The 27167-nt window shown below is 39.8% G+C and overlaps 2 protein-coding genes across 5 annotated transcripts in view; one reads left to right on the forward strand and one right to left on the reverse strand.

Annotated features, from left to right (window-relative positions):
- The window catches only part of nt5dc1 (5'-nucleotidase domain containing 1), a 568661-nt gene that overhangs the window by 69524 nt on the left and 471970 nt on the right, over positions 1-27167 (forward strand). The window lies entirely within an intron of this gene.
- Positions 1-27167, reverse strand: part of LOC137321546 (collagen alpha-1(I) chain-like) — a 90036-nt gene that overhangs the window by 32095 nt on the left and 30774 nt on the right. Inside the window, exons 7-15 of the mRNA XM_067983942.1 lie at positions 24999-25073; positions 24147-24224; positions 23415-23489; positions 22227-22304; positions 21354-21431; positions 16946-17038; positions 11217-13048; positions 7466-7579; positions 5064-5279 (exon numbers count right to left, since the gene is read on the reverse strand). Coding sequence (XP_067840043.1) covers positions 5064-5279; positions 7466-7579; positions 11217-13048; positions 16946-17038; positions 21354-21431; positions 22227-22304; positions 23415-23489; positions 24147-24224; positions 24999-25073 — 2639 coding nt within the window. The remainder of the gene's footprint in view (positions 1-5063; positions 5280-7465; positions 7580-11216; positions 13049-16945; positions 17039-21353; positions 21432-22226; positions 22305-23414; positions 23490-24146; positions 24225-24998; positions 25074-27167) is intronic.

Consider the following 27167-nt stretch of genomic DNA (forward strand, 5'->3'; position numbering starts at 1 on the left):
GGCGGCAGCTCACCACCACCTTCTCGAGGGCAATTAGGAATGGGCAGTAAATGCTGGCCTTACCAGCGACGCCCACTTCCCATGAACGAATAAAAAAAACCTAACCAGCGCAATTTGCGCCCAATTTCCTGATTGCGCCCAAAGCGGAAACTTAACCCCCTGATATTTTAGATGATTGTTTCATTTCTTATGTATCGTACTATTGGATTATACTGTTGTACTAGAGTAATGAGAAGTTATGATTTCTATCTGTTATCCACTTGTTTGAAGCACTCTTTTTTTGTAACGTTGCTATTTGCATTGAATGACGAGTCTTTGATACCCCATAACAAATTTTACTTTGGTGTTTCTGTGCTTTTTCGTTATCTTTTGACAAAAAAGATGATTATAGCATTTGTGTTGGAGAGGTCCATCTTGCTTTCTGTGTCAAGTTTAAGAAAAATTATTTTACTAAATTGCCATTATAAGCCAAAGGTAGCCTAGTAAAAAAAACTTTTCTTTCACATTACCCACAGGAAAATATATCCTAGAAATACCAAGATTTCACAACATTGTATATGTTGTGAAAGCATACCCATCTGATTCTGATAATTTAATATTTTTGTTTACACCTATTATATACAAATTCTGAAACAAGTGTACAGTTTTGTGGCATTTCTCAGGAGCTGAATATAATTTGAAATGTTGTTACAATTCTACCATTATACTCAGAGTAATGTCTTGCTTTCTGAATTGATTTATTCATATGGAGACATTAAAGTTAATTCCACGATGCCATGCTCCAGGCAGGAAACCTGCACTTGAATGGAGCACGAATGAAGACAGGGCTACAACATTGTAGTACTGATTGTCTGACCTGTGATCTCTGCGAGTGTGGCTCCTTGCTGGGAGTGTGGGATTACAGAATTAACCTTACAAAGAGCTTCTTCTTCCCTCATTGGTTAAGTATTCTTCTTCAATTATTCTACATATTAATCCATACAGATAACTGTGTTCACACTGTAACTTCAGAACTATCTCCAAAATCTTAAGTATTGCATGTGAAATCATAGATTTCTTCATCACCAAGATCAAGATCATCCATGCAGCTGACTACACTGTATCCTCCCCTTCTCTCCAAGTCCAAAACATCTCCTAGTTTCCCTTCCACTCTTTTCAAAAAAAAACCCTAACCTGTTTGCAGTTTCCCTCCCATCTCTCGCCTGCCCTCTCCAAGTTCATCTTGTCCATGAGATCCATGTTCTGCTGCCTTGTTCCCTTCCTACACAACCGCTGGCCATTCAGTTCCCCTTCCTTGCCTTTATGCTATCTGACACAATGGTGTATGTGGTTATATGCATATTGCTGGAAAACTAATGGCAAAACCTATACTACAATTTGTATACCAAAATGACATTCACTTGTCTTTAGATGTATAACAAATTACATGTAATAAATGTCTCAAAGAACATTAGAGGAGATCGGATGATACCAGGCTATGAGAGACACATTATAGAAGGTAACAAAGTGCGATCGAAGACATATATTTTGAGAAAGCTTTTGTGAAGAGAGGTGGTAAGGAAGGAGGGTTTTAAGGAATGAGTTCCAGAGTGCAGTGATGTGCTGGCTGAAGGCTGTGCCACTGACAATGGAACAAAGTGGGAAAGGGGAACACAAAATAAACTAAAGTTGGAAGAGTGGAGTATGCTTGCCGGGACATTGCCCATCTCCTTTTCAAATCCCTCGATGGCCTATATTCCGGTGCAACAGGCGTCAGGAGGAGGTGGCGTTTATGTAGCATGGATCTTTGGAGGCTGGGTAGGGAGAGCATTGGAGAAGTCGATCCATGAGTTAACAAAAGTGGGGATAAGGACCTTGACTTCAGTGGGGGTGAGGCTATGTTGCGGTTGTGGAAGTAGGTGATTTTGGTGATGAGTTGGGTGTGAGGTTTAAATCTCAAGGTAGAATAGGATACTAATGTTTGGGATTGTCCTTGCGCTTTAGGAGGGTCCTAGAATAGTGGGTGAATTTGGCCAAGGAGAGAGAGTGATGTGGTATTGCTTGAGGTGGTCAAGCCAGATCTGGTGATTTGAATTCTTCTGATCCAGTAATAATCTATAATTGAAAATTAGATTCTAAAAATTCCTTCACTTTCCTTTTGTGTTTTCATGAGTGTGTATGCTACAATTACAAGAATTAGTCATTTATTAACATTACTCTGCATAAAGTAAATTCCCACTCCTTTTCCCTCTAATTCCTAATCTGCTGGCATTGGAATTTGCCTCAAACTAAAGGAAATAAGCAATATTCATTTTATTTAAAGCATGGGGGAAGAGGGTGAAAAGATAAAGTTTAACATTTTGGGATCATTGTGGCAGATAATTTGTGATGCAGCTTAATTAACCACCTTCAGTTTAACAGAATTGAGAAACAGCATTGTTTGTAACTTTTTAATTATAATTTTCAGCATACAGTAACCAGTAAGTAGTACACAATTGTGTTGTGTACCTCTTTCATGTCAACATAACAATTGTTTAGGAAAAATTCATCATGTGACGGTCGATCCAAAAGCACAAACCAAGTTCACAGTCACGAGGACAGCAGCAAGACCACCACCAGGAACCTAGAATATCCACAAGCAGGGAGAACCAATCAGTCAATGCAATCAAGGAAAGTCCCTGGTAAACAGTGCTAGTAGATATTGCTAACTTCCATTGATATCTGAAGTCAGTCAGTCCATTACTTTTAGTGTAAAGGTTATGGTATTGGACCAGCAAGCTTGGAGGTTGTTAGTTCAAATCCCACTATGGCAAGTATGAAATTGAATTCAATAAATCGGGCAATTTATGGGCTCGCGCCAGGAAATTGACCATCAAAGCTGCAGACTGGTTCACTAATGTCCTACCCAGTCTGGGCTACACGTGACTCTAGTCCCACAATATGTGTTTGCCTCTTAATACCCTTTGAAGTAGCAAACACAGTAATCACAAGACCAAAGACCGCAGCGATTCAAGGAGAATTCCACCACCACCTTCTGAAGGCAACCAGAGGTGGACAATAAAAATACAGCTTTGACGGTGTCACCTACACAAAAAAAATGTTATCACATATCCAGTAAGTTGGGAGCACAGAAGATAAGTTTTGCAAGATGTGCTGAACAAGATACTTCTTACACAGTGCGATGTTGTGCAGAGACACACATACGAGAAGATGCTAGGTTTGACCCCCAGTCTAGACTGGGTTACCGGATCTCAGCCAAAGCAGTTGCTGGGGCACAACAATTGTTCCCTGGGGCCATGGGCTAGGAATGGGAAAACAATCTGTCCTGGTGCCTGCTCCTGGATTGCTATTGTTGAGTCCAAATGTGATGCTGTCTGCACTGTTAGGTTCACAAATGACTGACCTCTTGGGCCAGGTGCTGGAAACCTGTAGAACCATATCCCAACAGGAATCCAGACCTTTATAAGAGGAGGGGAGCCTGTGCCAACTCTTTGAAAGAGCTATCCAATTAGTCCCACTACCCTGCTCTTTCCCCATAGCCCTGTAAGTTTTTTCCCTTCAAGCATTTATCCAATTCTGTTTTGAAAGTTACTATTGAATCTGCTTCCACCACCCTTTCAGGCAGTGTATTCCAGACCATATCAACTCTCTGTGTAAAAAAAAAATGTTTCCCATGTTGCCTCTGGTTCTTTTGCCAATTACCTTAAATTTGTAATGATGTGGAGATGCCGGTGATGGACTGGGGTTGACAATTGTAAACAATTTTACAACACCAAGTTATAGTCCAGCAATTTTATTTTAAATTCACAAGCTTTCAGAGGCTTCCTCCTTCCTCAGGTGAATGTTTGTATCCTCTGGTTCCGACCCTTCTGCCACTGGAAACAGTTTCTCCTTATTTACTCTATCAAATCTTCTCTTAACCTTCTCTGCTCGAAGGAGAACAACCCTAGCTTCTCCAGTCTATCCACGTAACTGAAGTCTTTCGTCCTTGGTACCATTCTAGTAAATCTCTTCTGTACCCCCTCTAAGGGCTTGACATCCTTCCTAAAGTGTGGTGCCCAGAATTGGCCACAATACTCCAGCTGAGGCGTAACCCATGTTTAATAAAGGTTTAGCATAACTTATGAGAGAATGTAGCCTCGAAGCTCTTCCTAGAAGAGGATTGATGTAATTCTTGTCAAATGATGGTTAATTTCCAAAATTTAACAGGACATTCTTGCTTATTGTTATTGACCTTCTAGGAAGATTGTAAAGAGAGAGAAGTTAATGCCACTGGCTCATGGTCCGAGAACATTTGCGAGAGTTGTAATGTCAGATGCGGGAGAAGTGTTGAGTGGAGCCCCCCCAAAGCCAGTGCTTGGACCCCTGTTATTTCTAATCTACATAAATGATATCAAAACCAATTATAAGCTCATCAGATTTACTGACTAAAAATGGGGAGAGCAATATTTACGGAGGATGCAGCAAAAGATTTGCAAAAGGATTTAAATCAATAATCTAATTGGGCAAACAAATGGTGAATGAAATTTAATACTGATAATTGTAAATTATCACACAGAGGTCAAAAATGTGAGATATAATGTACAATGAATGGAATAGAATTAGCATAGGGTGACTTAAAAATTCACCTGGGAGTAACAATGGACATGTCACACAATGTGGCAAAACAATTCATAAAATAATCGAATATTAGAACATGTAGCTGGAAGAATAGAATATCAGTTTTCAGAAGTTAAACAAAGGCATTATACTGCACCTTTAAACCACGTGAGGAATTTTTGTCTCTAGGATACTAAAAAGATATAAGGGCTGATTTTCTTGCGCCAGTGCTGAACAAGAACAGTGCACCCAAAGTGCATTGCTCCTATGCTGGGTTTTCATGTTCTGGGCCATTTATATGGTCGAAGAGCAACTCCCTAGCACGGGCCTAGTCGCAGGCATAGCCTAGTGCTGGAGAAAGGGACAAGAAAGTGAGGCTCAAGGTAGTTTTCTGGCTGCTGATTAGGCCTGGACACCTGGGGGAGGAGTTCCTCGACGTAATAAGGCCTACCTTAAAGTCTTCGGCCTGGCCCCAGGATCCTTACAGTCCCATTGGTTAGCAGGTGTTCATAGGAAGGCCACAGCCTCATGTTTTCTGGGGCACCCATTAAGCATTTGTCCCAGAAAATGTGATGGGAAGCTGAGAATGCTGACTGCAGCCTCATTTGTATGGCTGTAATGGATTTTGCCTCTTGCTGGTGCAGGCCCATCCTTGCTCCCTCCTCATCCTCCAGGAGAGCCCCAGAAATCCTAGGGCCAAGCTAAAAGTGGAGACCCAGCAAACTTGGTGAAATGGGCATTCCTCAGGGGCAAAGGTCAGAAAAATCAGCACTTTCTTCGAATGGGTGCGGAAAAGAGTGACAAAACTGATCAAATTGACTTTCATGCGATGAATTTTTCCTGAACAAAGGAATGAGCTGTGAGAAAACTGGAAGGCATTTGAAGGTGGACCTCAGCAAAGTATATGATGTATTAAATGGCACTGATCAGGTAAACCTATTTTATTACTTTAAAGTATGATAAGAAAGTAATGCCAGAGGACAAAAATAGAAATAATTGAATAGTAAATCTACAATCAATATCAAGATAAATATCTTTGCTCAAAAAGTAACACATCTTTGGAATAGTCTACCAAGTAAGACAAAAACATTTAGGTTATTCTAAATAAAACTAGATGCAGTGGTAGGAGAATTCTGGTATTAGAGGAGTGAGCTGAGTGGCTTTTTCTTATCTTGATTTTTCTTATGTTCAAACATAATCAAACCCACTCTGCATTCTTCGCACAATGGATGTAGCAAAAAGCAATAGTTAATCCATGGATAAGAGCTTTGCTGATAGGAGGAGAAACTGAAATCAGAACGAGAAGATGCTATGCATTCTTCACATGTCTGTCAGCCTGAGGTCCTTAGAATAAATTAGTAGGGCAGCAGCCGTTCTAGGGGTAGGAGTGTTATTATCCAGTAACTGATCTTTGCAAATTTAGGGCACATTTAAAATCTCCTGCACCTGTCGTGTTTGGGCAGAGGGGTGGGGGGTGTGGGTGTGTAGGTAGGTCGTGTCATAAATTGCATCCTTATGTTAAGTACAGAAAATAATATTTTAAGAAAGAAAAAGGTTAAAGGCAAAGCCCTGGCCCTGGAAATGAAGTAAATCTTGTGCTCAGTCCCATACAAATTAGAGATTGATGTAAATGTCTGCCAACATTGCAAATTAATCAGTAAAATGAGTGTCATGCATAAAACTACAAAGCATGTAATACTGACATTTTTTAAAGAAAACCACAACTCTGAAATAAAAACAGAAAATGCTGGAAATACACAGCAGGTCAGTCAGCATTTGTAAAGAAAAAAAGGACAGGTTATGATGGGTTCTAACTTTTCTCCTTACAGATACTGTCTGAGCAGCTATGAATTTCCAATATCTTCTGTTTTTATGCAATACTAACAAGTTTGTTAAAATGTTATCAAGCCCCCAAAACAAATATTGATCAAATTAGGATAGTTCAGCTACATATAAAAATCAAGGGAGAGCGTAGTGGATGTAATTTAAAGATCAACCTGATTTCTCCAAAATGATGCAGTAGAGGCAGCCCATAGACCCGATAATATAATCCATTTTTCAGCAAAAAGGCCACCTGTAAGATAAGAAAGTAAGGGTTAACCATGGAAAAAACAGTTGAAACACTAAATGTGCAAAGATCACTGATAAAAAGGTTCTTGCCCTGTATCTTTCTGAGAAATTAGTAAGTATACAAGCATTTTTAAAAATTTAAAGTAGAAAACTATTAGTATATTGCAAAAATAATTGAGACCCCTATGTTCGTGGAGGTCTCCCTACCCTTTACACATCCTACTCGATCTGGCCTACACATGACTCCATTCCCAACTGTGTGGCTGGCTCTTCGTACCTCAGGACAACTGCGGATGGGCAATACATGCTGCCTTGCCAGTGTTGCCCACATTGCAAGAACAAATAAAAGAATTGGGGAGGGGGCAGTGAGCCCATGCTTCCACTGGAAAGATTTTCAGTTTTTGATACTTAGACTATCTGCTATAGCACAAACCTATACTAGCACACTCAGCATTCACTTGACATCGAGTCCCAGCATTCTGTGATGATGAATCAATTGATTTCATAGATTCTGTTGAAATCAGGAGTGTGGTAGTTGACACATCGAAGAGAACAAGGTGGTGGTTGTGGATTGACTGATTTTAAGGTGAGACTGGTGCAACACACACCGCCCCACATTTTTTTCCTTGCAAGATATTTTATTGAATGGTCCAAAAGCTCTGGGTGAGATATCTATCTGTGGAAATCTTGTTCGCTGAATGTGAGGTTCCTCAAATCTTTTACTTTGAGCAGGATTTTCTTCTCTGCCCCAAAAAAGGTACATCTGATGACAAAGCTCATTCTTGTCAACAGTACAAGGTGCCAGAGTTCATTGTACATCATATGAAGTAATTTCAGCCATAGGGCCATAGAAATCAAATATATTGCCAGAACATTCATGATCAAAGTAACCGTAGAATTTATTTGGAATTAATGTATGGACCAATTGCACCTGTAGGAGTTTACAAAAACAAATTTACCACACGTGGTGCGTAATGTGACTCTGCTCCCGCTCTGTTAGCATTGTTTAAAAAATACTGGAATTATTCCAGTTACTTGTTTGAATAATGTATGTGATGAATATGTATAAACTAAAGAGCTATGGAAGGCAGGAGTAGTTTAATAGTTTGTTTGATATGAAGTATCTTTCAGTTTTTCACTTTTCATCATGTATTTTTCTAAAAAGGAAATTCTTCTTCATTCACATAGAATTTACATAGAAATTACAACACGGAAACAGGCCATTCAGCCCAACCAGTTCATGTTGGTGTTTATCCTCCACATGAGCAGTAGTCCTAATCCCATGTGCTCGCCTTGTTTCCCATATCACTTTATTCCCTCTTTCCTTCAACCACCTATCAAATATGTTATTAAATGTTCACATGGTCTCTACTTCAATCATTCCACAATGACTGTGGAATCATTGCTTGTGGAGATTGTGCATTGGATAACAGATACAAGACAGTCTTTGGTTGTGAATTTGCGCCAGAGAGATTATTGATTCAGAGACAAATTTAGGTATTAAGTTATTCTGAGTTAGTGGAAAAATAATTGTTTGAAAAGGACACAAAACAAGCTTAGGAGTTTAGTGAGCATGATTCCTACCCCCCACTTGATGTGTTATGTTTGCTTCTAAAAGAGCTGACGTGGGAGGTGTTGAGGTGCTAGTGATGAGATGTGACAACACCACTGGCTTCTGGACAAGGCTTCCAACACCAGGAGGCAAGTCTTTGTTCGCTGGTGTCATGATTGTCTTTTCAATACAGTGTGATGTTCCACTCATTTTTACTGTGGCTTTAAATTATCCCATTTATGTTTTGTCCAAATGTAAAAACTTGAATGTGGTTGTGATTTTTAAATCTGTGGATTCCTGTGAGCTTTAGTTTCTTTACAGTAAGACTTGCCTTATCAATCCTCACATTGGCATGAAGACTTAGTGAATTTTACATGTTAGTTGCAGACTCACTTTATATTGTGGATAGGACCGTTAAGTTCCATCTGTTCTGCCCCAGATTGTTTTTGAGTTCCACTTGTCTCAGAAATTCACGCAGGGAAAGTTTTAGCTGCTACCTAATATTTTTCTAGTGATGGGATATCATTTAGTTGAAGTTCACTGAAAGGCAGTTGTTTGTTTCCATGGGAAAGAAGAGTTTAAGTAAGCTTGTCACTAAACAATCTTTAATGAACTAGCTAGTAGAGCGTATCTGCTTGTGTTACTCCCTGTTGGGACAGGATTCATCAGGGAACGTTACAATTCACTCACTCAGGAACCACTTCTTTGATAAAAGATACTCAGGGTTTCTTATGAGGTCATGTGCAAGGCAGTAACATGTTACGTTATGTCTCCAAGCAACATTAGCTTGACCTTGCAACTCAGATGCTGTATCTCAGGCTGGCCTGAAGATGTAGGGCCTTACAACCCCAACAGCTGTTTTTCTACTAGGGTTTTGTTATTTTTCATGGTATGTGGAGGTTGAACAAATGATAAAGAATATAGCATAGGTAAAGTTTTCATTTTTTTTTACAGCTCCCTCCTGACCTACTCCATATTCTCTTTCTGATCTGACTTGGCTTGGAGTTCTGCTTCGCTGTTTTAACATTTTAAGTTTTCTGGCTTTCAATTTAATTGTTTACTGCACATTTCAGTATACTTGTTGGGTCCTTCAATTTCACTGCTGCCTTCAGGCAAAGAATATAAGGTCTGGCTTAAAATAAGGCTGTTGCAGAAGAATGGATGGGGAATGTCATTTGACTACACAGAGCACAAATTTTCTTAAAGGCAGTGTCTCAAGTGATTTTATCCTGTGGGTTGACAAAGATCTTTGTGTACATGCAATCAAAAAAGCAAGGCACTTTGTGCACTCATATAAATAAGAAATTCAGAACCCAGGGGATAACAGAGCAAAATAATTGTCACAACAGAAAATGAAACTGCTGAGCATCTCAAAGAATGATTATTTTTAATGAAGTTGTATAACATCAAGGAGAAAAGGACTACACGCACAAATTGAAAATATTTTGTCAAACTATTGAAAATAAAAGTGGTTCACTATTGTTGATTTTTAAATTAATTTGATTGTTAGCTTTGGTAAAAATCTTCAGTGGAAGATTGAACCTTACAAGGTTTAAGTTCTGAATGAAGTGACACATCAACCACAATGGCATTCAAGACTGCTGTAATATTTGCACCAGTAGGTACTCAAAAGAGATGGTGCAAATGTAAATAGCAACATCCCTGAGCTATTCGGAGACCAGCTGTTCATTTCAGACTAGTATTGTGAATAGATTGACCAGAGAGCTCGTCTGTTTAGTGAGATCAGCAGCTTGCTCAAGATTTGTAGGCTTATAGTTTGTAAGATCACCAAGGGGTCACATGGTCCAAATGTAATACAGCACTTCCTGAGGCCTGTTCTATATTGTATCATTGTTATAAAGTCTAACAAACATGTTCAGTACTGTTATAAAATCAATTATAAACATGCTCAGTATTGTTATAAATTAATGCATATTATACATACACTTGTGTAGACAAGTGTAAATTGGCATATAAACAAACTATCTGGTTTAATCATTTATTTGCACGTAACAAAACTTTCCTGTGGCATTAGTAATACAATTTGAAATTCAGTTTATTATTTGTAAATTCTTTTAAGAACACTTTGTCATTTTAAGTGTAATCATTAAGAAAAATCAATGTTTGCATTTTAGAGAGCAGGTTTGTGTTTCCTTTTGAAGAAAAAAGGTCTGTTATAAATGGAAGAGTGGAATTGTTAATGTTTATTGTTAATGTTTATTGCATTTGAGAAAAAAAGTGGTGGTACAATAAAATAGGGAAATAATACAACATAATCTAATCCCTGAAGTTCTAGAATTTCAAGTATTAAATTGAAAATAATGAACATTGCAGACTACTTTTAGTTGGATCACAATGAGGACAGTTTAAGACTGCATTTGATGCTGTAGTTACACTGTAACTAGCATTTGTGTGAAAAAGTTTTGCTTCGTACCAACACTAAAGTTGTAATGTGAATCCAGAGTCTTGGGCTTGCCCTGATTTTGAAGTGAAGTGTGAGACTTCCAGATTTACATACAACTTCTAAACTGCTTTTCACTGATGCTGCAATTGTAATGTAAATGCAGCCCAAAACTGGCATTTTATGCAACTAGAAACATATTTTTCACATTGATATATATTGTTTGCAAAGATGCCAACAAAGAGAATATCCTGATGTCACACAGTCTAGTGGAATTATGTCATAAAGTGACCAGTATAATAACAGAATATTCTTAAGTCATAAATTTGAAGTGACCAAATGGCAAGAATGCATATAATAATTTCTGATACTATATTCGTCAAAAGATCAGCTTATGAACTGACTAAAAGATCTTGCCTTCAGCAAAAATGCTATTTTGATCAATGTAGTAATGTTTACATCTCGAATGCATGCTATTCCTTTAAAAATACTGCAGTGATTTGTTACACTGACATTTGTTGGATGTTTGTCATTTTCATAAATTTCCTTACAACCTCAACCAACTTTGTCAGATTTAAACTTCCAACTCTGCCTTTTTAAAATTGACATACATCATGATGGTGTAATTAACAATCCAGAAAAGGATGAATACATGTATTCGGAAGAATATAAGCCATTAGACTTTTCTGAAGGTAATTGTACATACACTTTGTCATTTTCATCCAAATGTAAGATAGCAGTTCCTGAGGCATGATCAACATATTGTGGTGCATATTCATCATATGTGTACATTACAGGTTCATCGTTTTTAAATAATCCAACCCAGACATTTGCTTCCTTGACATGGACATGATAAAAAAATTGGTAGATGCCAGATATTTCACATGTAAAAATCCCAGTTGATGAATCATAGTTGCTATTTGAATTGGTCAGTATTTTGTCAAACACTATTGGTTTCCCTGTTGAAGGATATGGCTGAGAAAGAATGGCTGTAAATGCTGGAACAGGACTGACCACCCCACCTGATTTGATATAACCATTATAGCCCATGTATTTTCCTGTTTGCATAATAATTTCTCCTGGTGGGCCTGCTGGACCAGGAGATCCTGGATTGCCTGGTGGTCCGCTTACTCCTCTTGGTCCGGGAGGACCATGTGGCCCCTTAATGATTTTTCCATCAAATTTACTTGGAGGACCTGGTGATCCTGGGACCCCGGGATCTCCTTTTTCTCCAGGGTGACCTGGAGAACCTGGAGACCCAGTTGAACCTTTTGAACCAGGTGGTCCAGGAAGTCCTTTCTTTCCGGGTTCACCTGGATGTCCTTGTGGCCCTTGAAGACCTGAAGCACCTAGATTACCTGGTTTTCCACGTGGCCCAGTAGTTCCTGTATCACCTTTTTTGCCAGTTGGACCTGGTTCTCCTTTTGCACCCGCTGCACCTGGCTTTCCTGGAGGCCCTGACTTTCCATGGTCACCAGTTGATCCAGGCTCACCTTTTGAGCCTGGAGGCCCTTGTGGACCTCTTATTCCTGGATGGCCTTTTTCTCCTGGTGCACCGATTGTACCTGGTGGACCTTTTGGGCCTTTTGGTCCTGGTGGCCCAGATGATCCTTCAGGACCACGAGCTCCAGGTGATCCTTTCTCTCCTTTCTCTCCTTTCTCTCCAGGTTTTCCAGTCGAGCCAGTCAGACCAGGGTGTCCTTTGAGTCCTGGCAGACCTGGCTTCCCTATACCTACCAATCCAGGTACACCTGGAAAACCCTGCAGACCAGGATGACCCTTCATCCCAGGAACTCCTTGTGGTCCTGGTTTTCCAGGCTTTCCTATCCCTTGTTTTCCAGGTGATCCAGGTGGACCATTTTGGCCTGCTTTGCCTGGATTTCCAGGTGACCCTGACGATCCCTTTTCACCTTTTTTACCTGTTGCACCTGTAAGACCAGGGGCTCCTGTGTGTCCTTTTTCTCCTTTTCCAGGTGGTCCTTGTGAACCAGGTAGCCCTGGAGCACCTTTATCACCGGGTCGCCCTGGACTTCCAAATCCCTTGTCCCCTTTTGGTCCAGGTTGACCTGGGTATCCTGGGTCCCCTTTTCTTCCAGGAAATCCGAGTGTTCCTGGAGGACCTGGTGATCCCTTAGCACCTGGTTTACCAATAACAGATAATCCAGCTGGTCCAGGAGGTCCACTGGGGCCTGGAGGGCCTCTTGGTCCTTGCATCCCCTGAGGTCCCTTATCCCCTTTTCGGCCAGGAGCTCCTGGCACACCTGACTTTCCTGTTTCTCCTGGAACGCCTGGTTTTCCAATAGCTGATAATCCTTGTGGCCCTGGTGGTCCAGGCTTACCAGGATGTCCTGGCAGCCCAAAGCCTGGCTTTCCTGGGTATCCTGGTGAACCGTGTGGTCCTGGTGGTCCAGGTGGACCTGCTGGTCCTGGCTCTCTATTTACTTCTTCTGTTAAAAAGAAATAAAGGTCATTCAGATTATGGTGTTAGGGCACATTTACTGCACATTATGTTATGCCAGTGTGAATTAAATGCCATAGTTTTTTGTACTTGCTCATCTATACCATATAAAGTACCCTGGAGCACAAAACCAATTTACTTGAAAATATGTTTCTCCATTTTTACTACAAAAGTACAATTTAAGGTAATATAGATGAATTAAATATGACTGCAAGATTGTAATAGTGAATAATGAGATGTTAAACTGACCTTTTTAGATGAACATTGCATTATCATTTGTTGAAGTGGAGGTAAAAAAAAAATCTGCTGCTTAAATGGATTAGGCTTTCATGTGAATGGGAAACATGTGGCTTTACCAAAAAGTTCTTCCATAGATTTTGAATGCGGTATAAGTTTAACAGCTGTACAACAAACTATTCTGATTGTTGAAGTACTGACCATTAAAACCATCTATGGTTGACATTTTTAAATGAAGTATACATCTTGGTATTACTAAGTGCTCAATACTTGCATATGAAGCTATCAATTTCAGACTACGAAAGAACAACCAACTATTTGCCTTTGTCTTTGATCTATCAACATAATGTATAGTTTTGTAATATATATTTCTCTATACTTACTATGTAACATACTGTTATCTCTTATTTGCAATGTATGTATTTCCATGACTGTTGTTTGGGATTCAGCATAAACTGCAGTGTTAATTTTAGTAAATGGTTTTATCAGTATTGTAGTCCGAACAGGATCTAGATGAGCTATTAATGTTTGAAGCAAGGTTCTAAAAGCTGGCTGCACTATGCAAATCTGATTTTAGGAAGTATAGAATTAAAGACCTCTGCCAGTGACCATGGTGGACTTTCTGGGCTCGGGTGGTTTCTCCATCCTCATCCCAATGGTGGACTCCCGCACCAATAAGGGTGCATCCAGGGCACTTGCCTGTCCTCAGAGGCAGAAAAATTGACCAACTGCTGTTTGTGGGGTGGGCGGGTGGTGGTGGTGGTGGTTGGGGGGGTTGCCAGCATCCCACGAGGGAATAAATTTATAAAAAGTTAAACATTTTTAAGGTTTTTCAGGCAGACCAGGCCTTGGTGTAGGCATGTACCCCCAGGTGGAGCCCACATCCGCCATTCAGCATTCCGCTGCTGATGAACCAGCTGGCCTTTAAGCGGCTGGGGACAGTGGACCTACTGGCTTTGATAATCCCAGTCCTGTCGCTCCTAGGCCACTGGCCTTGTTTTAGTCTGGTGAAAGTTTACAACCCCCCATTGTAAGGCAGTGATCCAGTTTTGACCAAATTTGTGGCCCTTCTGGCATGAGTTTACCTGAAGTGACACTGGTTTTTGGCCGTGATTATTTTCAGAGTAGAATGAGTGGGGGGTGGGGTTGGAATTCTTGCACAGTGGATTAGCCCACAATGTTTTAAATTGGATAAATATTTCCACTCAGTACACGCTGGAAAGGGGCCAAAGTGAAATGAAATTAGTAATTCTCAATCAGGAGCCTTTGGCAGTAGATATGTACATATCCTGCCAGTAGATATGTACATAAAAATGCCAAGTGTAGCAAATAGGGCGTTTTGTGTAAAACAAAATGGAGAGATTCACGCTGTATTACAGAGTGTAAAGATAACTTTCAACTTCGCCACCTGACCGATAATCTGGCAGAACGGAAGCCATGGGATGAAAATCGGGTGGGTTCTACAAGGGGCAGATGATCTGTTCTGTCAGATTATCGGCCAGACGGCAAAGTTGAAAATTATCCTGAATTAGTCATATTTAATAAAACCCAATACAGGAGAATCATCCTACCATATTTACATGCAGGTTTGTCTTAACTGACAATGGAGATTGATTTTTTTTTGAATTGTAAAAATTCAGCAAGAGACACATCAATTTCAAAATTACATAGGTGTTCCATCTCGTGGCTTCTCTACTTCCATCGTCTTGATCACAGACAAGGCCACTCTGATCACTTTCTTGACACTCACATCCTCCTAACCCCTTCCAACCCCACTTCCTTTTGCATCCACCCTTGGAAAAACATTCTCCCCAAGTCACTAAACCTGAACTTCTTTTCTCCACTACCAACCATCTCCTTAATCGCATTACTGTAATATTAATGTTATAAACATTTTAAAAAATCTGTTCATGGGATGTGGGTATTGCTGGCAAGGCCGGCATTTATTGCCCATCCCTAATTGCCCTTGAGAAGGTGGTGGGTGTGCCACCTTCTTGAACTGCTGCAGTCCGTGTGGTGAAGGTTCTCCCACAGTGCTGTTAGGTTTTAACCTATACCGTATAAGTAAAATGTTTGAAAAGCATTATTTCTTCTTTGCCTTTTTCCTTACTTTTTCTTCACATTTTTCTTACTGCTATTTCATTATTTTAATTAAACTGTTTATTCTAACATTTTATATTATTTATTTTATTTTTATTCCCATGTCTCCATTAATAGAATCGTCACAGCATGGAAGGAGGCCGTTTGGCTCATCGAGTCTGTGCTGGCTCTATGCAAGAGCAATCCAGCTATTCCCACTCCCCCACCCTAACCCCTGCAAATATTTAACTTTGAAGTTCTTAGCCAGTTTCCTTTTGAAGGCCATGGTTGAATATGCCTCCACCCCCCTCTCAGGCAGTGCACTCACTGTGTAAAAAAGTTTTTCCTCGTGTCACCTTTGGTTCTTTTGCCAATTACCTTAAATCTATGCCCTCTGGTTCTTGACCGCTCTGCCAATGGGAACAGTTTCTCTCTATCTACTCTGCCTAGACCCTTCATGATTTTGACTACCTCTATCAAATCTCCTCGCATGCTTCTCTGTTCCAAGGAGAACGACCCCAGCTTCTTCAGTCTATCCACATAACTAAAGTCCCTCATCCCTGGAATCAATCCAGTAAATCTCTTCTGCATCCTCTCTAAAGCCTTCACACCTTTCCTAAAGTGCGGTGCCCAGAACTGGACACAATACTCCAGCTGTGGCCAAACCAGTGTTTTATAAATGTTCATCATGACTTCTTTACTTTTGTACTTTATGCCTCTGTTTATAAAGCCCAGAATCCCATATGCTTTTTTAACCACTTTGTCGACCTGCCCTGCCACCTTCAATGATTTGTGCACATATACCCCCAGATCTCTCTGTTCCTGTACCCCTTTTAGAATTGTGCCCTCTAGTTTATATTGTCTCTCCTTGTTCTTCCTACAAAAGTGTATCACTTCGCATTTTTCTGTGTTAAATTTCATCCCCAAGTTTTGTTTCACCTGCAAATTTGGAAATTGTGCCCTGTGCACCCAAGTCCAAGTCATTAATATATACCAAGAAAAGCAGTGGTCCTAGTATCGACCCCTGGGGAACACCACTTTACACTTCCCTCCAGTCCGAAAAACAACCGTTCACCACCACACTCTATTTCCTGTCACTTGGCCAATTCTGTATCCATGTTGCTACTGCCCCATTTATTCCATGGGCCGCAATCTTGATGACAAGACTACCATGCGGTACTTTATCAAATGCTTTTTGAAAGTCCATATACACCACATCAACCGCATTGCTCTCATCTACCCTCTCTGTTACCTCATCCATTCTTGAGCTGGGAACAACATTTGTAATACTGTGGTTCTGGATTGTTTGAAAACTATCCCCAAAACTCACTGAACCTTGAAATGGTTGAATATTGATTTGATTCTATTATTGAAGTGACCAGCTGAATGTTAACAAGTTTCTAGCACGAGATGGATGCTCAGACCTGTACTTCAAGTTAATAAGTGGAGGACATGCAATGATGAGCAACAATGGTGAGCAATTAAATGAGATCTTCATGTACATAGTTCATTTAATCTTGATAGTGTTTTAAAACAACTCTTCTGCATGTAATAATTTCATATGGCTTACCAGAAGAAGAAGAGGAGGAGGAGGAGGAAGAAGAAGAATCAGAATGATTGTTCTCCCCATTGTCTTCCAAATCAAGGCCATTAGATTCATCACCTATTTTGGTAAAGACAAAAAAAAGTATAATTTTTTCACTTTAAAGTTTGTTAATAATATTGTAGGTGTTGTTTTCAATTAACTTTTTCTGTCTGCATCACAATTTTTACAGAAGAAAGTTATGAGCACAATTGTGAAATAGTAATCTCAGCCAGTTAGTAAACTCAAAAAAGAGAGTCAAGATTTTACAAAGTCAGATCAACAGGGTTTGTCCTTGGGCTGATCAGTGGTAAATCAAGTTCAATATGGACAAATATAAGTTAGTTCATATTGGAAGTAAAAATGGACAGCGTGTGTTCTCCATGGGTGGGATAGAATTTACCTAGGGAGAATTTGAAAAGCTGTTGGTTGACTTGTCACTCACTACATCTGAACTTTGAGGTGACAATAAACATAACAAGTAGGATGCTGGGATATATTATCAAATCATTTGAATTAAAATTCCTAGCAGTCATGCTCAATTTGTACAGGTACCTTGGCCATGCCTCATGTATGGGGTAGAGTTCTGGCCGCCAGAAAGGATGGGCATAAGGGGCCATCCAAGCCCTAGATGGAGTGCAGCAGAGAATAATGAGATTGCTGTACAGTATCACAGGGAAGAGCTGTGAGAGACAACTTGATAAACTAGAACAGTTCAGTCTGGAAAAGTGATATCTGAGAAGGGACCCTCATAGAAATATTTGATACATAATGAGATAGAAATAACAGGTACAGCAGCCTAGTGGTTATGGTACTGGATTAACAACTCCGAGGTGATGAGTTCAAATCCCACCATAGCGAGTTGTGAAATTAAATTCAGTAAATCTGGTTATTGTAAACAATCGCTACGAAGTTCAGTAATAAGAAGAAAATTGGATGGATTGATAAGTCCTTCCCACTAACATCTGGTGGTAGTTGGGAGAGCTGTACCACAGACTAGTCAAGCAACAACATTTATTGGGCAACATCCCCGACTTCTCCATCATCATCCTATTCTGTCCTACTGACATAGTGGTATACAGTCGGGTTGGAATGGCCCTGGGAGTCAACAACATTGACTGCGGATCCCATGAAGTCTCAGGCTTCAGGTCAAACATGGTGAAGGAAACTGCCTGCTAATCACAGCTACCGCCCCATAAGAAATAGGAGCAGGAGTAGGCCATTCGTCCCCTTGAGCCTGCTCCGGCATTCAATCAGATTGTGTATGATCTTCGACCGCAATTCCACTTTCCCGCCCGATTCCCATATCCTTTGATTCCCCTAGAGTCCAAAAATCGATATCTCAGCCTTGAATATATTCAATGATTCAGCATCCACAGCCCTCTGGGGTAGAGAATTCCAAAGATTCACAACCCTCTGAGTGAAGAAATTCCTCCTCATCTCAGTCTTGAATGGCCGACTCCGTATCCTGCAATTATGCCCCCTAGTTCTAGACTCTCTGGCCAGGGGGAACAAACTCTCATCATCTACCCTGTGAAACCCCCTCATAATCTTATGGGTTTCAATGAGATCACCTCTCATTCTTCTAAACTCCAGAGAGTATAGGCCCATTCTACTCAACCTCTCTTCATAGGACAACCCTCTCATCCCAGGAATTAATCTAGTGAACCTTTGTTGCATCACTTCCAAGGCAAATATATCCTTCCTTAGATAAGGAGACTAAAACTGTATGCAGTACTCCAGGTGATGTCTCACTAAAGCCCTGAACAACTGTAGTAAGACTTCCTTACTCTTGTACTCCAACCCCCTTGCATTAAAGGCCAACATACCATTTGCTTTCCTAATTGCCTGCTGTACCTGCATGCTAACTTTTTGTGTTTCTTGTATAAGGACACCCAAGTCTGTCTGATCAACATTTAATAGTTTCTCACCATTTAACCAATTTTTCTATTCTTCCTACCAAAGTGAATAACTTCACATTTCCCCACATTATACTCCATCTGCCACCTTCTTGCCCACTCACTTAATCTGCCTATACCCCTTTGCAGACACTTTGTGTCCTCCTCACAGCTTGCTTTGCCACCTAGCTTTGTATCATCAGCAACTTGGATACATTACACTCGGTCCCTTCACCTAAGTCATTAATATAGATTATAAATAGCTGAGGCCCAAGCAACGATCCTTGAGGCATCCCGCTAGTTACAGACCGCCATTCCTGAGAATGGCCTGTTTATCCCTACTCTCTGTTTTCTGTCCATTAACCTATCCTCTATCCATGCTAATATATTACCCCCAACCTCATGAGCCCTTACCTTGTGTAACAACTTTTTATGTGACACCTCGTCGAATGCCTTTTGAAAATCCAAATATATTACATCCACTGGTTCCTCTTTATTTATCCTGCTGGTTACATCTTCAAAAAACTCTAATAAATTTGTCAAACACGATTTCCCTTTCATAGAAACCATGTTCACTCTGCCTAATCATACTATGATTCTCTAGGTGCCCTGTTACCACTTCCTTAATAATGGATTCCAGCATTTTCCCAATGCCCGATGTCAGGCTAACTGGCCTGTAGCTCCCTGTTTTCTCTCTCCCTCCCTTCTTGAATAATGGGGTAACATTTGCTAACTTCCAGTCCACTGGCACCATTCCAGAATCTAGAGAATTTTAGAAGATCATAACCAATGCATCCACTATCTCTGTAGCCACCTCTTTTAGAACCCTAGGATGTAGGCCATCAGGTCCAGGGGATTTGTCAGCTTTTACTCCCATTAGTCCCACCCCAACTGATGAATCAGTACTCCTCCTTATTAAATGTCACTTGGACGAAGCTGTGAGGGAAGAAAGGGTACAGATTGTCCACTGCTAAGAGGGGCTTGTTAATGCCACCGGTTATTTCCTCGTGTTGATTCTATTACAACTTGCCTTAAGCCCAGTCGGGCAGCTACGTCCTTCAGGACTCAGCCAGCTCGTTCAGTGGTGATACTACCGATCCTCACTTGGTGATAGACATTGAAGTCCCCCACTCAGTATATTTTGTGCCCTTGCTACCCTTAATGCTTCCTCCAAGTGGTGTTCTACAGGGAGGAGTACTGATCCATCAGCTGAGGGAGTAGGTGGTAATCAGCAGGAGGTTTTCTTGCCCATGTTTTACCTGTAGCCATGAGACTTCATGGGGTCTGGAGTCAGTGTTGAGTACTCTCAAGGCCACTCCCACCCAACTGTATACCACTGTGCCTCCACCTGGGTTTGTCCTGCCAGTGGGACAGAACATATTCAGGGATGGTGATGGTGGAGTCTGGGATGTTAGCTGATAGGTATAATTTTGAGAGTATGACTATATCAGGCTGTTGCTTGGCTAGTCTGTGGGACAGTTCTCCCAACTTCAGCAGCAGTCTCAAGATGTTAGTGAGGAGGACTTTGCAGGGTGAACTGGACTGGATTTTGTTGTGTCCTAATTCGATGCCTAGGTCACAGCCAAGAAGTCCGTCTGGTTTTATTATTATTCTTTGCAGCTATTTGATGCAACTGAATGGCTTGCTCGGCTACTTCAGAGGGCAATTAAGAGTCAGCCACCTTGGAGTGGGAGTGGAGTCACGTATAGGCCAGACCGGGTAAGGACAGCAGGTTTCCTTCCTAAAGGACATTAGTGAATCAGTTGGGTTTTTACGACAATCAGACAGCTTCACGGTCACTTTTACTGATACCAGCTTTTTATTCCAGATTGAAATGCAAAGTTCTGAGGTTTCCCGATGGTCCATTGAATTTTCAAAATGCTGCTCAGTATTGGCTGTAGTTATACCACAGCCAACTGCACTGAGGTGCCGGGTCAAAACATGATGTGCCGCGAGAAATTTACAGCATAGAAGGTGGTTATTTGGCCCATCATGGCTACAAGGCTTTGAAAGAGCTATCCGCTTACCCATTCTTCCTGCACTTTTTGCATGCATTTTTAATTTTTCTTTTCCAAATATTTATTCACTTTCCTTTTAAAAGTTATTTTGGATTCTGCTCCCACCACTGTTAGTTTCATTTTTGTTTTACACGCATGCTTAATATTTTTAAGTGAATCATGTATTTTTAAAAAGAAAGAAGAATATTTTACTGCATGCTGTCCTATTGATGGGATTGCCATCAAAATATAGTGACATAACAGTTTGGGTTTAGGAGTAATGTAACAAAACATTGCTTAGATTTTGTGCTTTGTATGAAAAGTTTAGCATTCCTTTTATATAATAATACATATTGAATCTACTGATATCTAAAGTTAGTAAATAACAGATATGGTATGTAGAAGAATGAAGTCGGATTTTGATTTGCATATTTGTTTCAGATTTGATATCTCAAAAGGACAAATTTGCCTGATGTGTGTAAAAAAAAATGTATGGCATACTTGTAGAATTGGCATCGCTATTCTGTCCATTTTCTTCAGAAGATGATCTCCTTGAATACTGACCCTTCACCCGGTGGCCTGTTTTGGAAAATACAATAAAAATCAAACTTGATGAATCCTCTTTTTTAGTTTGAACTTTTGTTAATGTACACGACATAAAGTAAGATTCTTAAACTAAAGCATAACTGATGTCTCACCAACATATATTTGTCTCAATCATGAGTTTTACAGAAGATTATTTCAAGTTTAAATAGTAACTGCAGTCCATCTTCTCTAATTAGTAGCCTTCAGTTAGCCATTGAATTACTTTACATGCACATATTCATAGGACAGCTCTCTCAACATGGCCACAAGCCTTCAGACTTTGTCAGATTGACTGAGGTGAGATTGCTTTAGCCTTATCCTGATACGATGCTGGAGTTGTTGCTAATATGTCTATTCAATGTTATTCTTATTACTGGATTCCGTAGCAATTGTTTATAGCTGGGTGGCCTGCTTGGCCTCTTTAGCGAATGTCAAAAGTCAACTACTTAGTGTGGGATTGGAGTCACCTGTATGCCCGACTAGGGGTGATTGTCTCTCTTCCCTGAAAGAATTCAATGAATCAGTTGGATTTTCACAACAATCTGGATTTACTGAATTCAGTTTCACAGCTTGCTGTGGTAGAGTTTGAACTCACGACCTCTGGGGGTTACTATAACCTCTGGGTTATATACCATGGGCTACTGTACTGCTCTTAACTCCACATTTATACGACTCAAGTTTACCATAGGTGCAAAGTGAATCTACTGTGCACTAGTGCTAAACTTGTAATCTCCATGCACCCGTAAAGAACAACTCTGCCCTTTGTAAATACAATTACTTGTTACTTACTGCCAGAATTGGAGTGACCATTCTGTCCATTTTCTTCAGAAGATGATCTCCTTGAATACTGACCCTTCACCCGGTGGCCTGTTTTGGAAAATACAATAAAAATCAAACTTGATGAATCCTCTTTTTTAGTTTGAACTTTTGTTAATGTACACAACATAAAGTAAGATTCTTAAACTAAAACATAACTGATGCTTCACCAACATAAGAACATAAGAAATAGGAGCAGGAGTACGCCAATCGGCCCCTCGAGCCTGCTCCGCCATTCAATAAGATCATGGCTGATCTGATCCTAACCTCAAATTTAAATTCATGTCCAATTTCCTGCCGGCTCCCCGTAACCCCTAATTCCCTTTACTTCTCGGAAACTGTCTATTTCTGTTTTAAATTTATTTAATGAAGTGGCTTCCACAGCTTCCTGGGGCAGCAAATTCCACAGACCTACTACCCTCTGAGTGAAGAAGTTTCTCCTCATCTCAGTTTTGAAAGAGCAGCCCCTTATTCTAAGACTATGCCCCCATATATTTGTCTCAATCATGAGTTTTACAGAAGATTATTTCAAGTTTAAATAGTAACTGCAGTCCATCTTCTCTAATTAGTAGCCTTCGGTTAGCCATTGAATTACTTTACATGCACATATTCATAGGACAGCTCTCTCAACATGGTCACAAGCCTTCAGACTTTGTCAGATTGACTGAGGTGAGATTGCTTTAGTCTTATCCTGATACGATGCTGGAGTTGTTGCTAATATGTCTATTCAATTTTATTCTTATTACTGGATTCCGTAGCAATTGTTTATAGCTGGGTGGCCTGCTTGGCCTCTTTAGCGAATGTCAAAAGTCAACTGCTTAGTGTGGGATTGGAGTCACCTGTATGCCCGACTAGGGGTGATTGTCTCCCTTCCCTGAAAGAATTCACTGAATCAGTTGGATTTTCACAACAATCTGGATTTATTGAATTCAGTTTCACAGCTTGCTATGGTAGGGTTTGAACTCACGACCTCTGGGGGTTACTATAACCTCTGGGTTATATACCATGGGCTACTGTACTGCTCTTAACTCCACATTTATACGACTCAAGTTTACCATAGGTGCAAAGTGAATCTACTGTGCACTAGTGCTAAACTTGTAATCTCCATGCACTCATAAAGAACAACTCTGCCCTTTGTAAATACAATTACTTGTTACTTACTGCCAGAATTGGAGTGACCATTCTGTCCATTTTCTTCAGAAGACCGGTGTAAATTATTTCCTTTTGTTTCAGGACCTATTTTTGGAATGACAAAATAAGTATAATTTTGAATCTATTGATGTTTAGCTTTTCATGTACAATTACAGAAATTAAAATGTTAGAATCAACAGATAAAGTGTAATGTCTGCACCACAAACATGATATACCACGAGAAATTTACAGCATTGAAGGTTATTCAGCCCGTCATGATCACGAGGCTTTGAAAGAGCTATCCACTTATCCATTCCCCTGCCTTTTTCCATGCATTTTTAATTTTTCTTTTCCAAATATTTATTCACTTTCCTTTGAAAAGTTGTTATGTATTCTGCTCCCACCACTGTTTCTGTTTCATTTTTGTTTTACACATATGCTTAATATTTTTAAGTGAGTCATGTGTTTTTAAAAAGAAACAGGTTCTACTGCATGATGTCCTGTTTATGGGATTGCCATCAAAATATAGTGATTTAACAGTTTGGGTTTAGGAGCAATGTAATAAAACATTGCTTAGATTTTGTGCTTTGTATGAAAAGTTTAGCATTCCTTTTATATAATAATACATGTTAAATCTACTGATATCTAAAGTTAGTAAATAACATATGTAGAAGAATGAAGTCGGATTTTGATTTGCATATTTGTTTCAAATGTGTCAAAAGGACAAATTTGCCTGATGTGTAAAAAATATGTATGGCTTACTTTTATAATTGGCATCGCTATTCTGACCATTTTCTTCAGAAGATGATCTCCTTGAATACTGACCCTTCACCTGGTGGCCTGTTTTGGAAAATACATAAATCAAACTTGATGAATCCTTTTCTTAGTTTGAACTTTTGTTAATATACACAACAAAAAGTAAGATTCTTAAATTAAAACATAACTGATGTTTCACCAGAAATATTTGTGTTAATCATGAGTTTAAGGTTAAACAGTAACTGCAGTCCTTCTACTCTAATTAGTGGACTTCAGTTAGCCATTGAATTACTTTACATGCACATGTCTGTAGGGCAGCTCTCCCAACATGGCCACAAGCCTCTAGACTTTGCTGGGTCGACTGAGGTGAGATTGCTTTAGTCTTATCATGATATAGTGTCGGAGTTGTTGCTAATAAGTCCATCTGATTTTATTCTTATTACTGAACTCCATCGCAATTGTTTATAACTGGCTGGCCTGCTCGGCCTCCTCAGCGAATGTCAAAAGTCAACTACATAGTGTGGGACGGGAGTCGCCTGTATGCCATGCTGAGTAAGGGTGATCGTCTTCCCTTCTCTGAAGGAATTCAAGGAATCAGTTGGGTTTTCATAACAATCTGGATTTATTGAATTCAGTTTCACAGCTTGCCATGGTAGGGTTTGAACTCTCATCCTTTGGGTTACTTGTGCAGTACCATAACCATTAGGTTACTGTACTGCCCTTAACTCCACATTTACACGACACAGGTTTCCAGCTTGTGCAAAGTGAAACTACTTTGCGCTAGTGCTAAACTTGCAGTGTACATACATCCGTAAAGAACAACTCTGTCCTATGTAATTACAATTACTTGTTACTTACTGCCAGAATTGGAGTGACCATTCTGCCTATTTTCTTCAGAAGACTGTTGTGAATTATTTCCATTTGTTTCAGGACCTGTTTTTGGAAAGACAGAATAAGTATAATTTTGAATCTTTTGATTTTTAGCTTTTCATGTACAACTACAGAAATTAAAATATGTTGGAATCAACAGATAAGGTGTTATGTCTGCACCACATACTTTTAAAATAGAAAGCTCTGAGCTAGGTTATAAAATGCAAACCCCAGCACCTTTTTAAATTATTATGTGTATTAGATACAGATGACAACAGCTTGCATCTTTGTAAGTAATCCCCTTAAACTGCTATCTACAATTTCCCTTTTGCTTAAGCACAGTTTGAAGCAGGTTGGAGTATCTTGTTAATAAAGAATACTTATTAATTTTTATCGGGGGGGGTGGTGAGAAAGTTGTATTAGGAAAAAGGATGGTATGTTAACTTCCATTTTTGTTGTTTTAACTTTTCGTAAATAAATTTAGTCTCCTCTGAGATCTCTCAACATGCACCATTCCCAAAGGAGACACTGAGAAGGCAACCTGCTTCCAGGATTCTGCTTTTGGTCCTTTGTGAGTGTGACCAACCTCTGCAAGATGTGCAACACTGATTTTGGCTGACTCACTTCCCAATTTTCCCTACTTCCCACATTGGCTTTACCGAGATGGGATTATTATGCAGCAAATGACAGTGGTCAACTGGCATCCTACAGCAGTATTGCTGCAATGTGCTGAGCCCAAGACTCCCTGAAATTAACAGCTTCAAATGTACTGAATTCACCGCTCAAAAAGTCCAGAATTTCGCCATATATTGAATCTGGTTGTTAAAATAAGATTATAAGCTCGTACTGGTTCTTTGTTATGCACGTCATCTTACTAACCATTTGTGTGGATGGATATAACAATCTGAAAAATTGGTAGCTTTTGCCATCGGCAGTGAAGAGCACTGAAAGTGTCATTTTCCGCCTCTGTAAATTCGGGCATGTGCTGTAAATGGTCAGGAAATGGTGTACAGTGCATCCCTGAATTTCTGATACATGCTGCTGGTGTGCAAGACTCCCCCACAGGAGTGCAAAGTTGGAAAATTATCTCCAGTGCAAATATTGAATAACAGAGTACTGTAAGTTCATTTGGACAATTTTATTCTATATCTGTGTTAAAGCTATTTGCTACTCAGGGCTGCTCCAGAAAAGTTCATTTGCAGCAACTGTGTGCACAAAAGATTTGGTGCAATATGGATTTTAGAATAGATATTCTCAAAACTCTCATTGTTTTAAATATATTTTGGAGCAGATATCCAAAGAACTAGAGAAATTGCGATAATTACAAGGCTTTTTTCATTTTATAAAAAGTAAAATTAGAATGAGATAGCATATATCTATCTTTTATTATATTTACGTACATTGTTTAGATTTTAAGAAAAAATATGGACAATGAAATGATTGTCCTGAGCTCCAGAGATGGCTCACCTGGTAAATGCATCACATTGGGTACGGTACATAATGATAAGGATCAACAAGGTAATAGGTTTGATGTCTGTTGAATTAGTAAACCTCAGGCAAGACAGCAGTATGGTTGCTTTGGTTTATGCAGTAGGTAAAGGGAGGAGAAAAACATGCAGGGTTCCCATTGCTAGCCACTGACATCTGCTGGAAATTGTGCATGTTTGCATGCCTTATGAGGATAGTGATTAGAATCAGCTGAGATGCTTATGATTGAACAGCTTGCTGACACTCACTGTTGGGACTTATATATGAAAAGTGGTCACTTTGGTAAGATCCCAGTAGGTTGCCATTTCCCATGGAATGGTAGTTCAGAATTTACCATCACAGTCAGTAGAGGAGGGAGAAATGAAAGAAAATTAGAAATGGAAAAAATAATTTCCTTTGATTTTGTACCAAAAATGGTTTGCTCCTTTTGTTATATAACAGCAGCAACTAGAATTGGTATAGTGTCTTTAATATAAGAAACATCCCAAAGCTTTTCACAGGAGAAAGTTGTGCTTCATCTATGACCTAGATCTCACAGCATGTAGACAGTTGATGGGTTGAGAGAAGTGGTGAAAGTGGATGTCATCAGGATCTATATGGAAACTAACCTGTGCCTGCTGATGATCTTGCTTAGGGGAAGCATATAGTTTAAGAGGAGGGAGCCAAGGA

Source organism: Heptranchias perlo, chromosome 5 (genome assembly GCF_035084215.1).
Source record: "Heptranchias perlo isolate sHepPer1 chromosome 5, sHepPer1.hap1, whole genome shotgun sequence".
NCBI classification, from domain to species: Eukaryota; Metazoa; Chordata; class Chondrichthyes; order Hexanchiformes; family Hexanchidae; genus Heptranchias; species Heptranchias perlo.